The 12,897-nt window shown below is 37.6% G+C and overlaps 3 protein-coding genes across 4 annotated transcripts in view; 2 read left to right on the top strand and 1 right to left on the bottom strand.

Moving 5' to 3' along the window:
* Positions 1 to 11: 11 nt before the first annotated feature.
* lyrm5a (LYR motif containing 5a) lies at positions 12 to 2,981 on the top strand. Of its 2 annotated transcripts, none has more exons than XM_042511117.2 (3): positions 12 to 147; positions 418 to 489; positions 1,452 to 2,981. In XM_042511117.2, the coding sequence occupies exons 2-3, from the start codon at positions 445 to 447 to the stop codon at positions 1,662 to 1,664; spliced, it is 258 nt and encodes an 85-aa protein (XP_042367051.1). In that variant the 5' UTR covers positions 12 to 147; positions 418 to 444; the 3' UTR covers positions 1,665 to 2,981. The 2 variants fall into 2 exon arrangements, with proteins under 2 accessions (XP_042367051.1, XP_042367052.1); XM_042511118.2 differs by having other exon boundaries at positions 39 to 259.
* Positions 2,982 to 3,528: 547 nt separating this feature from the next.
* Positions 3,529 to 12,897, top strand: part of utp20 (UTP20 small subunit processome component) — a 52,403-nt gene continuing 43,034 nt past the window's right edge. Inside the window, exons 1-2 of the mRNA XM_088072924.1 lie at positions 3,529 to 3,599; positions 12,648 to 12,719. The gene's annotated coding sequence lies outside the window, so the exon portion shown is untranslated. The remainder of the gene's footprint in view (positions 3,600 to 12,647; positions 12,720 to 12,897) is intronic.
* slc5a8 (solute carrier family 5 member 8) lies at positions 5,914 to 12,619 on the bottom strand. Its single transcript, XM_042511116.2, has 17 exons — positions 12,153 to 12,619; positions 11,543 to 11,662; positions 10,690 to 10,755; positions 10,525 to 10,576; positions 10,340 to 10,407; positions 10,154 to 10,192; positions 9,282 to 9,397; positions 8,670 to 8,810; positions 8,314 to 8,443; positions 8,000 to 8,088; positions 7,801 to 7,910; positions 7,644 to 7,711; positions 7,454 to 7,540; positions 6,974 to 7,191; positions 6,758 to 6,861; positions 6,532 to 6,620; positions 5,914 to 6,448 (listed from the first exon to the last, which is right to left on the bottom strand). The coding sequence occupies exons 1-17, from the start codon at positions 12,384 to 12,386 to the stop codon at positions 6,329 to 6,331; spliced, it is 1,851 nt and encodes a 616-aa protein (XP_042367050.1). The 5' UTR covers positions 12,387 to 12,619; the 3' UTR covers positions 5,914 to 6,328.

Raw genomic sequence — 12,897 nt, 5'->3', positions numbered from 1 at the left:
ACGCATGCGCAATTATCTGTTTACATTTGCGACACAACGAAACGACCTACGGCAGCGTGTACAAGCTGAGCAGGAAGGACAAAGAAAAGGAGACTTCTCTTTATTATCGCAACCGCTGGATTAAATTAACCCAACAAAACTACTCGTGTAAATATGAATGCACTGTTTAATATGTTTATCCGTGAGGCACGTGATAAATGCAGCGCTCGTTTGTGTAAATGCTAACTAACACGCTAGCTGCTCAGCTGGAGCTAGCCAGGTAGATAGATGTCACAACTCTTATCTTTATGACTTTGGTTTGTCATAGTGTTTTACTGGCTTCTGTTATCCTTCACTTACCCAAAAAATGCTCATATCACTGCTGTCATTGTCATTTCAGCTAACAGGCATTTTTCTCTATTGCTTTTGTCTTTTCAGAAGTGTGAAAGACCATCTCGTTTTGACATGGCCAACCCTTTAAGGGGTCAGGTTATCAAGCTTTACAAAACAGTAAGTGACTGACACAAATTTAAACATACTCTACTCCACCATCAATGGCCAACCAGCGGAGAGTTTTTGTGTCATTTAAGTTTTTGTATTAGTCAAATATCATATAATGAAAGAAAAAAAAAACACAACACTTCAAAATAACTAATAACTAATAAAAACAAAACACAAAAAAGCAGTAACATACATATATCAGCACATAAATATAACATAACAAAGTATATCATCATTTGTTATTTACTAGATACAGTTTCCTTTTGAGTGATGAAGATTAAAAAATAAATAAATAAGAGTCATCCTCCCCTATCTTGTTATAGGCACATATTTCCATGAAATGTTGGAGAGTTTTACAAAAAAACACAAACTAACACCTGAGTGATATAACATTTTGGTAAAAATCGGGACATTTTATAACATTATTGATCAGGTTATTACACTATTGGATTAAATTTTAAATCAAGTGCAAATGTTATTCAATTTTTTTTGCGTTATACATTTTCAGGAATACAGCATCATTAAACCAGTCCTCCTGCACTGCACTGCCTGCTATGTCACCATGTTCACCCTCACCAATGAAAGCAAGAATTTCTTCTAAAACAATTGGCCTCCCTTCCCCTAACCTGCCAGCCCTTTTTGACATTGTGCCACCACTTGCAGAGCACTTACCACACACAACTTCTGCACCCCCTAAACCTTCACCTTCACCCCCTGCTTCACCTTCCTCCCCTCTGGCTGTCAGGTTTTCTGTTTTCTAAGAAAACCTGCTTTGGGAGGAGTTTTTGCCCTCAGCCATTTTGGTTTTAAATAGCCTGGGCACATTGTGACAGACTTTTGCTGTGTTCATTGTGATTTTCTTGCCCGTTTACATTCTGTTGAGTTATCTGAGGGTTTATTTGTATACGCTGTGAAAACAAATAACCTTCATAGAGAACGATTAAGTCTGAATCTGAATCTTTCTCCCACAGCTGCTGTATCTTGGCCGTGAGTACCCCCAGGGATCAGCTTACTTCAGAGAGCGCCTGAAGTCAGCTTTCATGAAGAATAAAGACGTGACAGACCCTGAAAAGATCCAAAAGCTGGTGGACCGTGGTGACTTTGTCATTAAGGAACTGGAGGCTCTCTATTTCCTCAGGAAATATCGAGCCATGAAGAAAAGGTATTACGACCCAGAAAAATAATCACAAACACAGACAGCCTTGAATTATAATGCAAGCTGTGAGGAAAGTACACAAAATGTGTTAAGAATTCATCATGTAATGCTACAGTCTGGTATTTTCACATACACACTTCTATTATTAAGATGCAGTACACATGACTGCAGAAAAAGTTGCCCTTATTAAAAAAAAAAATCAACTTGCCTCACAAAGAAAATTAAAATCCATCTTTAGAAAGTGCCAGAAAATGAAGACAATGGAGCTGTTACAGAATGTTCTTTGTATTTATGCTTTATTTTGATGTTTGAAATCACAAACACTGTATATACTGCATATTTATATCTCAGTTTTTCGTCCAGAACAGTTCTTAACTGTGAGAGCCAAGGTGTCAGACTGACTGAATCATTTTTTGAAATGTATTTCCTATTTCAGTGTATATTTTTGTAAACACATGGTCAGATTTCTTGAAGAGTGAATGTACATGACTATGTATCAATGCACTATTAGAAAGAAAACAACCAGTATTTTAAAGCAGTGCTACCATAATAAATCTAAAATCACAGCAGCATTCTTCAACAATTTAACTCCTCTACTGTCATTTCTTGATTTCCCCTGAAATCAGTGTAGATTTCAGGGGGGTAACATGGGAGACAGGTACCCCTCAATATTTATATCCCCCACCCAAGTAAAAACAATGTATGTAGCATAAGACTTTCATTTTGATGAAACAAAATATATGCCCAGCAAAATTTGAAACAGAAAAGGCACAAATTGGTGCAGAGAAAATCTCTAGCAGGCAAGACAAAAAGTGCTTCATGCTCAAAACTTCCTGAAGGGGGACCCGAAACTACTTATTTCATATGCGTCTACTCAAATGTTAAAACTAGCCTTAATTTCTTAGTGAGAAGGAGAGGTCTTCAAATCCCAAGTCTTGTTTACAGATTTTTCACATTTTAAGCTTTTTTTGAGAGAGAGAGCCTAGATAAAACCTTGTAAAAATGTGTAAAATGTTTATTTTCTGTCCTATTTTTTATCTACTCTGAATTTGGATTAGGAAAGGCTTCATTATGTTGTGGTTCCCTTGTGTTTTCCAGCTAATAACTCACAGTTATAGTCCTTTGCAGGAATCTGTCCTTAAAGAAAATATTTAGGTGGAGATAAAAACCATCTACTTTGGTGTGAAAACATTTAGAGTGTTACTTTCTAAATGAGACTATGTATATATATATATACATATATATATATATGTTCTCCAAATGGTTCAAGAATACAGTTGTGATGAGGTAGCTATTGATTGTAATGGGATATATTTGTGTAATATTAAACGATGGATAGAAATGATTCACAATGCTGTAGTGACATCACAATAATCTTATATATCTGTTTCGCATCTTTATTTGTTTTTTTCCAGGTTCACACTACCTGTATTTCACCTCCACATGTCAAATATTACAAGTGAAATCCAACCAGTATTTGGTCCATTTGGTTTCATAATAAGATGGCTCTTTTACAAAAAAACAATGAAAACAAAAAGCACCAATAAAAAAATGCAGTTACATTTCAAAATTTTCTGCTAATACTTTCTTTCAATTATTTAGAAATTGTCCCTAAATGCAATATTGCAGTCTTTCGCAGAATGTATATTGTGCAAGCTGGCATCAAGATGACAATTTAAATAAAGTTTTGCAGCCCAAAGCTGTAATCTTTATCCTTTTTCCCATCAGTTGTGATACATTCCTTGCTGTGGTGGCCTTAAGCCGCAGTGTATTACACAATTTAATACTGAATGGGTAAATTTCATTAATTTCAGTGATACAGATTTCATAAATCTTTCTTTGTAGCACTGATATTACTGCAGCAACCACAGCATGTTTATTTTTCTTCCATCCAGAAGCTTACCTGGAACACCTCAGTCCACCAGCCTTCAGACCACCCTGTAATATTACAGACCACAAACAGGTATTGTAATGTATTTCCATTCAAATCCAGGGATCCAAACCTCAAACACTAGTAATCGGAAACAGTCTTTGAGCAAAACCAGGTAGCTTAAAGTCCCTTTTTGTATTGATGTTTACTTGAGTGACACCTGTTTAAAGCTAAGACTGGTGTCTAAATGATTATTCCAGCATGAGGATTTGTGGCAAAGAGACAGAAATAATACGGAAATAACTGGAAAAAAGTGTCAGATTTGTGGTTTTATCCACAGAGGTCAAAGCCCTGTCATTATGTTTTTACTGGTGTCTTAGTCACTGTTTGGACAAAGACAGTGTCCAGCAGACGGATTGCTAGGCTCCAGATAATCAACAGAGACATAAACACACACAACAATACAATATAAAAGGCTTTTAGGTTGTTATTGTACATCAGAGTTAAGTTCAATTTAAAACAGAAAGATATTTTTGAATCAGATCCCAAGAAGTTATTGTATTCAACCTGACTAATATGTATTTTGATATTTTTTTATTTTAAGTCAGAAATTACTGGTCTTACTCATGAACAATAACTTAAAATATCACTCCATGAAAAAATCCAAAGTTGGTTTAAATGATAAACTAATTTCCTTGTCAGGGTCCCCCAAGGAGTATTGTTCAGTCTCTAACTTTTTAAAAAGTATTTGACGCTGCATATTTATTATCCCCCCCATTCTTCATTGCCCATGTCTCTCAGTTATCTACCTCTGCTACTGGGCCACCCTAGTTCACCCCAACTTACTGCTTAAAAAACAATAATGCATCACAGAAATTTAAAATCAAATATATTTTTAATCAGTTCAGCCAAATCATGTTTTATTTCCTCCACAAATCACATTTTATACACTCCAGCCTCAATATTTCTCTTAATTTAGACAAGAAAAACAAATTTCAGAAAACAACCAGCTAGATCTGTTGAAATGTTCAGATTTTATGGCTTTGTGAATATGTAGAACAAACTCATACTGCAAAACATTGTAGAATCAGCCACTACACCATAATGCCATGCAGTAATTGTGGAACAAAGCCCCATTCATAAATAAGTGATGTGATAGCCAGCCTTTTAAGAGAGTAGGACCTCAGATGTGACCACTGTTGTCAAAGGAGAGACAGTACACTGACAGGGATGTTTTAAGTCAACAAGTAATGAGTAACTGTTTTGGCTAAAATTAAAACTACTTGACTTACTTAAAGAAAACAGCATTCAGTGGGCTGCATCTGACACAAAATGAGCTGTCAGGAGGAGATTATTTTTTGGAATCCAGCATGAAGCCTATCTGCTGTAACCTGAAAATGGTTGGGTGGGCATCAGTACAGTGGTCAGAGATAGTGAGACAGGCAGAGCTGTCAGACTGTGGTCGCCTGTTAGGAAGTCCGTGGAGCCTTCATGGCCCCAGTTCAGCCAGGCATAGTAAACCACAGTGCAGGCAGACACCAGCAGCATGAGAGCAAACACCACCCGTACTACCTGCTACCACAGAGGACACAGCGAACAGACGGTCCCCTGACATTCTGTTAGAAGTCAGACCAAAACTTAAAATAAATGAGTCCCTTTTACGTTATTTTCACTTAACAATGAAGAGCAATAAGACAGCTTTGTAACCATTCAACTCCTAAATGTGTAAGTCTGTGTGTGTCGTTGACTTGTTTTCTGACCACACATGTGGAGGATAAAAAATGAATGTGTAGATAAGTACAGAGCTATATGAATATGTAAATGAATGAATCCATAAATGTAAATGTATTAATAAACATGAAAATTAATGAATGTCTAAATAAATACAGACAAATTAATACATAAGTAAATGTATAAAAATAATAATAATCAATAAAAGTGTAAAAAATATAACAGAATAAAGTAATAAATTAATAAAAACAGAAATAAATAAAAGCTTTACTCTGGGGTTAGGACCTTCTACATCATTAACATACAGAAACGGAAATACATAAATAAATAAATGTAAGTGAACAAAAATGTAGAAATAAATTTTAGATATTTATTTCTGTCCTGTTTATAACACTTAATTTTAGCATTCATTATTTATTTACTTCAGTAACTATTCTTTGATTTACTTATGTATTTATTCATGTATTAATTTATACATTTATCTATTGAGTCATTTTTCATAATCCATAATAACACATGCATCAGCTATTGATTTTCTAGAATGTAACAGTATAATTAGTCATTTAAAATTTTAAAAAAAAAATCCAACACTAGAATTAATAACATTTAATGTTCACATTCTCCATTGTATCATGTTCTTTTTCTCCAAACAATTGAAGTTTTAAAATGCCAGAATGAATATTTTATCAGGGGAGTTAATGTAGTGCTGATTTTTCAAGACCGGCTCTGCTCAGGGTTCACACATGTCCTCCTGGCATGCATTTGTAAACACATGTTCATATCTCTTGAATGTCCTATAATATTAAGAAAAACAAAAATTATTCTGTCCATTCACATATAAATTATATTTATGATTTGCAGTGTGAGGTGGACATGTTGTCAGCTCATATCACGGCTAACTTACATAGACAGAGTCATATGTTCACATTTGTACATATGGACCATCTAAATGAACCTGACCTGCATGTCTTTGGACAATCGAAGTAAACAGGGAAAACATGCAAACTCCACACAGACCTTTTCACTGTAACACAACTTCATTGACTTTTCTTGTATTAGACCAGAAATTTATAACAAACATTAGTTTAATTTCAAGTAGGTATGCTGCTTTTTGTTAAGTCCAGCTCAACATCACAGAAAGCAGGATTGGTGCTGCCGATGTCCCTCTCTCTGTCCCTCGTCAGGTCAAGTTTTCCCGTTTGTCTCATGACCTCAAAAAGGAGCACAAAGCAGAAAGTCAGCAGCCAATATGAGTCTACAGCATTTGATATTGTTTCACTGTGGCAGCACTCACTCTGTCCTTGAAAAACTTAAACAAGTGATAAAGAGACGTGTCTTCTTTCATTAATGTAAGCCTCGATTCCACCTTTGGCTTCCAACCTCCTGAAATGTATATTAAGAACACAAAAGAGCACATAAAAAAAAAAACTTGACGCTCACAAAACAGGACAGCGAAATATGATTTTCAAAACAATGATAAGCACAAAAAAGGAAATTATGCAAAAATATATGTTATGTACCTGTAAACAGACTGACTAACAGTCCGACGCTAATAGCTATGATAGTACCGATAGGACTGAAGTAAAGGTAGGACAGAGAGTACCAGTTATCTGCCAGCAGAGGCCTGCAGGTGGGGAAAAACATACATGATCAGAAAATAGTGCATTAGAAGTGAAATCGTATAGACATATAGACAGAAGAACAGTGCTAATTAGGAAACTAAACTACACACTTACTTGGCATTAATGTCATGTGCTGGGGCTGTGTTGATGGAGGCTGGCTGTGTTGGCAGAGCAGTGGAGGTCCAGTTGAGGCTCTCTGTGGTGGTGAAGTTGCAGCCCTCAGTGGTCAGTGATAGAGGTCGGGTCATCTCAGGAGGGGGAGGGTATATCTGGGCTCCGATGCCCACCCAGAGAGACACAACCAACCCTGACACAAGACCTGACAGAGCTCCCTAGGAGACATTTTAATCTCTGAAAATGCTGAAAATTTCCCTTTTGGGGAAACCGGTATAAATGGTATGCAGACATTTTAAAAGAGCGTTAAATGAGAAAGTGCTGTCGTATAATTTTGGGAATTGTGCTGATAATCTAAAAAATTACAATTTACAATACTGGATTAATGTCCTTTTTTTAAAAAAAAAGATTAGCATTTGTTCACGGAATCACAACAACAAAAACAACAACAAAACTAAATTTAAAGTAGGTCAGGCTTACTTTGGAGTTGGCAAATGGACAGAGGATTCCCAGTGTAAACAGGCCAAGTAATGGACCTCCGATGATCCCAAATATACTGATAGCTGCCTGTATAAAGAAACGTGTATCAAACACAGTGAAGTTGCAGTTTTCATTTTGATAATAAATCATAAACCGCAGGCAGAGTCCTGCAAAAGATTATTCACTCTACCTGTAATATCCCTCCCATTAGTGAAGCCAGTCCAGCCATTCCAATGCATAAAACCCCGTATACAAGACCTGCAAACAACATTAGGGATTTGTACCTCCTAGCATTCAACAGACTATTTATTTAGATGAAATACTGTACATGAGGACAATCCACTTACTTAGTCCTTTAGATATCCAGGACAGGTGTTTCTCAGACATGTTAGTGTATGGTTTGATCAGGTCCTCTACTGTCACTGCAGCCAGTGCATTGATGCCGGAGGACACTGTGCTGGGGTTGAGACAATCACACACAGTTGCATGTTACTACCATGTTTCGTTGTAAATTAAAAAATTAAAGCATGTATGTCCTGTATAAACCTGAGAGATCCACTATATGCAGCCGCAACAAACAGTCCAGGCAGGCCAGGATAGTGTCCCAAGATGTCCATCACCAAATATGGCATCAACTGCAGAGGAAGGATGAGAGTGGTTTCACATGTGATCAGGAGAGTTAGAGTCCCACAGTATATACAAGCATTCACACTTACACACATGCATACTTCATTGCCACAAACTTAAACTTGGCTCAAAAGTTTACACCAGTGAAAATGAGCATTATCACAGTTAACCATAGCTGTAAACTCTCATCCAGATACGGCCTCTTCCGACACTTGAGCACACACACTGTGCACCTGATCAGGAGCTGAAACCAGTCCAGCGGTCCACGGGTCACAGTTCTTATAGACCGAGAAGAGGCACATTCCTGCAAACACTGAGCACAGCAAGATGGCCCACAGACCCAACAGATTGATGTACAGAGATCTGAAAAAAGAAAGAAATGAATACACACAGAGTAGCAAAGCATGTGCACAGAAACATGTGAAAACTTTCTTTATCTCCACCACAGTGCACTAATCAGGGGTACCTTAAGTTTTTCATTAATTGTTTCCACAGAAATATGAAAAATTTGGCAACAAACAAACAAAGTAGCCAATGTTGCCAAGATTTATAGCTGATATCATGTCTCTACCAATTAAACAGGACTCACAGTCTTGCATGAGTGATGCTCTTGCAGGAGATGTATCTCTGAACCTGGGCCTGGTTGATCCCATAGATACTAACCCAGACAAATGTCCCCCCAATGGTTATGGTCCAAAAAGTGTGTCTCCTTAGTGGGTTTGTGTCAAAGCTAGTAGAACAGAAAAAGAAGGCATTTTGAATTTCAGTGAAAACTTAAATAAAAAGCTAATAGTTATAATAATAATAATAATAATAATAATAATAATACACTTTATTTTCATAGCACCTTTCGTACAAGAAATGCAGTCCATCATGTTTTACAACAAAGAAATTACATGCACCAAGTGCAAATGCAGACTTCCCAGGATACAGACTCTGATTTAGGACACAGTTTGGGACTAAACATTTCAGCACCATGGAGAGAGACGGACAGAACAAAGGGGTTTTAAAGTTTCAGCACCATGAACACAACAGCGTATAGCTGATAGAACAGTACTGTACTGTTGAAAGTACTTTAACTTTCCCTCTTGCAGTAGTTCTGTGAAAATGGTTTGCGATTCCTGTACCTTTCCCTCTGAGAGTTCATCTCCTCCCTCTGTTAAACAGAGCCATTCAACTGAATATTTTGGCACGTACTCACTCCCAAAAGTTGACTCTCCCTCCTTGTTGTGAATCTGAAATGATGGGGAGGACTCCACCCTGTACGACCACAGACCTGATGATGACAGACAGGAAGCCTGCAAGCATGACACCAAGCTGGAGGGGAAAAGTTTGATAATTTAGCTTGCTGATTTTTGTCCCGACAATGGCCTCAATTCCACCAATTTATTGCACTTAAAATATTGCACATGGATAACACATTAAGCATAATGCAAATTCAAAACATGAGCCAAAGACTCTGTGTTTTGAAAGAAATTTGATCAGTTTCTTGCTGTGGTGTCCTTCAGCTGCTACCAAACAGCATTGTCACTAGCAAGCACAAAAAAAGAATGTCACATGCACATTAGAGCCTGACCGATATGTCGCTCAGCTGATATTATCGGCTGATATTGGCCCATCACAGATATGTGGTCCGATATGCATGATATGTAAAGTCTATTTTTAACGAGAAAAATCCCAATGAAGTTTACTGTTTCAGTGCACTGATTTCATTTTTGACGATAAAAGTTTATTGTCAAACTATAAAATATCCTGCCTTTATTACGTTGTCTATTTCACATGCAGTTGCTAACCACATCTGAGGGATAATTGCATCACATAATTGCATATATATGTGTATATATATATATAGATATATATATATGTATATATATATATATAGATATATATATATGTATATATATAACATTGGCCGATATATCAATTTATGACTTTTTTTACTCTCCAATATCGTTACGACAGAAAAATCCAGTATCGGTCGGGTTCTGATGCAACAATCCCTGATTTAGTCAAAACTGAAGAAATAATAACAGTGGTACCACACCAGCCACTTGTTATGTTGGTTTTCTCTACCTGAAACACATCTGTCCACACCACCGCCTTCAGACCCCCCTGTAACAATGTAGACAACAAACAGGTGTGTGTTCAATTTGAAGAATAACATCTCAGTGATGCCAACACTTGCCATAAAAAAAAGACATTTCTTACTTTTTTATTTTTTTTTCAGCATGACTCATTCGAACAGATTTAGTCACATACCATTGTGCAGTAGAAGGTGCAGACAACACCTGTGGAAATGACTGCACCCCACAGATTCATCCCAGTTACTGCAAAGGGAGGGAGGGTTTCAGTCAAAGTCAGCTGAGCAAAACCGAGCAGTTTCAAGAGCCCTTATGCAGGAATGTTTCATGAATCTGACCACTTTGGACTAAAAACTAACATACCTTGATTTAAAGCAAGAGCTGGGGCATAAATGACAATTCCAGTGTAGAGGATCTGTGAGAGAAATATTACAGACACAAATGACCCTCTGGTGTCAGATTTGCTGTTTGAAAGTCAAAGGTCAAAGGTCTGTCATGATGTATTCTGCTGTCTGGCTTCTTACTCACTGTCTGAGTGATGAAGAGCACAGTTCCCAGCAGACGGGTTGCTCTGCTGAAACGCAGCTCCAGGTACTTAACAGAGAAAAAAATTGCACATTTTTGACATGAGAATTCAAAAAGTTATAGTTATCTTTTATCACAAATAGACCACTGGCCTAATTTGCTCCAACTAACTTTATGTCTACTCCTGGACTGCTTCTAAATTACCTTAAATTCCATTATTGAACATTTCCGCATAAACAGTCTCACAGATGGACAAGTAGTGTTAAGCATTACAATTTTATCAAAAAATGCATGAGTTAGGGAAGTATTGAACAGACATCTGGATAAATGAGACTTGGATTATTTTGCATGATTCGTGTGAGACTTTGTAAATGGCTGTTTTTGGTATCTTTTTGCTTTTGTTAAATGTGGACCCCATTTACTTCAATTAGTCAAGACTTTTCTCAAGTTTTGGAATCTTTGTTCACTGTGGACACTTGAGGAAGAAAGTTTTTTTTCTGGATTTCAACACAACATGGAATAAGTAATTGATATATAAATGATCATTTGGGGGTTAAGTATTGCTTTAAACTTGAATCCAGTAGCCTGCAGCTCTGCACAACACACTTCTGCTGATGTAGAACCACGTTGTTACAAGCAGACTCACTCTGCACGGATAAGAAATTTCAATATAATGTATAAAACAAGAGAGCTCTAAAACTATCCTTCCCAAACCCATGTCACCTCACCTAACTCCATTTCAACATAGTTATTGGAGCAGAGCCATATCAACCTCAGACTTCAACAAAGATGTGCTCTTCAGTGTTAGTGAATAACAGCCACATGAAGGCTCATCTAAAAAGCAAACCACACTCACCTCATATGTGCTGGTGATGGCCAGCCTGTAAAAGACTGGAAGAAAGATTTCAGATGTGACCAGCATCGTCATTAAATAGGAGAGACCATAAAATCCAATACTGGCTCCGTAGCGGTACACCTATAGTTAATAATAATATTAGTTAGTAATGTTTTCAATGACATTGTTTCTGTGTTCTATGGGATTATTAATCTATTAGTTCCCTTTATAGTAGCATTGGTATGACAAATACGCCTCATAACAGTTTAAATGTTTAATAATAATAATAATAATAATAACCTTTATTTATATAGCACCTTTCAAACTAAAGAACAAAGTGCTTCGCAGATAAAAAAGGTTTACAGAATAAAATAAGATGTCAGAAACATGTAGCCCCTGTCCTGCCCCTTTATGACACAACCAAAATTTAGAACATTTAGCACAAATACTAAAATAACACTGCATATATGAACATAAGGATGCAAGTTCAAGTAAGGCCTATGCATGTGTCTTTGTCTCCAGCATTATGTCTCAGATTATAGAAAAATCAGGGACACTGCACTGGAAATGTGATGTATTTCAGTCCCACCAAAAAAGTGTGTTTCAGTTTGTCCCTTGGGAATAACCTTACCTCGGCTGGGTTGGACAGCACTGTGATGGCTGACATGAAGCTGGCGGTCAGGGACAGGGAGACAGGCAGAGCTGTCAGTCTTCGACCCCCCATTAGGAAGTCCCCCGAGCTCCGCTGGCCCCTGTCTGCCCAGGCGAAGTAGACTCCGACGGCAGCAGACACCAGGAGCATGAGCGCAAACACCACATAGTCAGTCACCACAAAGGAGCCAGTGACCAGAGAGTCCCCTGACATTTTGGCAGAAGTCAAACCAAAACTAGAAATAAAACTTTTCAAATACTTAATCAAACTGTTCCATCGGTTTTGAACTCAGAGTGGAAAAACAAATGGATAAATGGAGGACCTGATACACCACATACTCGCTCGACACTGAACACTGAGCAGAGGGCAGGACCACAGACCGAAACCTTTTATGTGTGTGTGTGTGTGTGTGTGTGTGTGTGTGTGTGTGTGTGTGTGTGTGTGTGTGTGTGTGTGTGTGTGCGCGCATTCCAGGCAGGCACATGTGGAGTCAACAGGCGAAGAGAATGAATTGCTCACCTGACCACAGGATAAAGCTATCATCAGGTCAGGAAAACACACACACAAACACACGCACAGACACAATCCTAACCACAACCACTCCTCGCCTAACCCTACCCTAACCTTAATCCAAGTCTTCACCCTAAAATGTAATATTTCTGTAAGGGAGACTTTTTTTTGTCCTCAAAAGGGAGGTGAGTCTCCACAATGTGACCATGTAAAC

Source organism: Plectropomus leopardus, chromosome 22, assembly GCF_026936395.1.
Source record: "Plectropomus leopardus strain MGB_pleo_1.0 chromosome 22, ASM2693639v1, whole genome shotgun sequence".
Classification (NCBI taxonomy): domain Eukaryota; kingdom Metazoa; phylum Chordata; class Actinopteri; order Perciformes; family Serranidae; genus Plectropomus; species Plectropomus leopardus.
Note: the sequence above shows the minus strand (reverse complement) of the source record. Positions and strands in the feature narration are given on the sequence as shown.

Bases quoted from the DNA above. Each gene is read 5' to 3' on its own strand.
- lyrm5a (XM_042511117.2), top strand. From the start codon at position 445: ATGGCCAACCCTTTAAGGGGTCAGGTTATCAAGCTTTACAAAACA. The intron at 490-1,451 runs GTAAGTGACTGA...TTTCTCCCACAG, and splicing joins TTATCAAGCTTTACAAAACA to CTGCTGTATCTTGGCCGTGA.
- slc5a8 (XM_042511116.2), bottom strand. From the start codon at position 12,386: ATGTCAGGGGACTCTCTGGTCACTGGCTCCTTTGTGGTGACTGACTAT. The intron at 10,756-11,542 runs GTGAGTGTGGTT...TTCTCTGTTAAG, and splicing joins CCATCACCAGCACATATGAG to TACCTGGAGCTGCGTTTCAG. The intron at 7,541-7,643 runs GTAGAGTGAATA...TTCTTTATACAG, and splicing joins TAATGGGAGGGATATTACAG to GCAGCTATCAGTATATTTGG.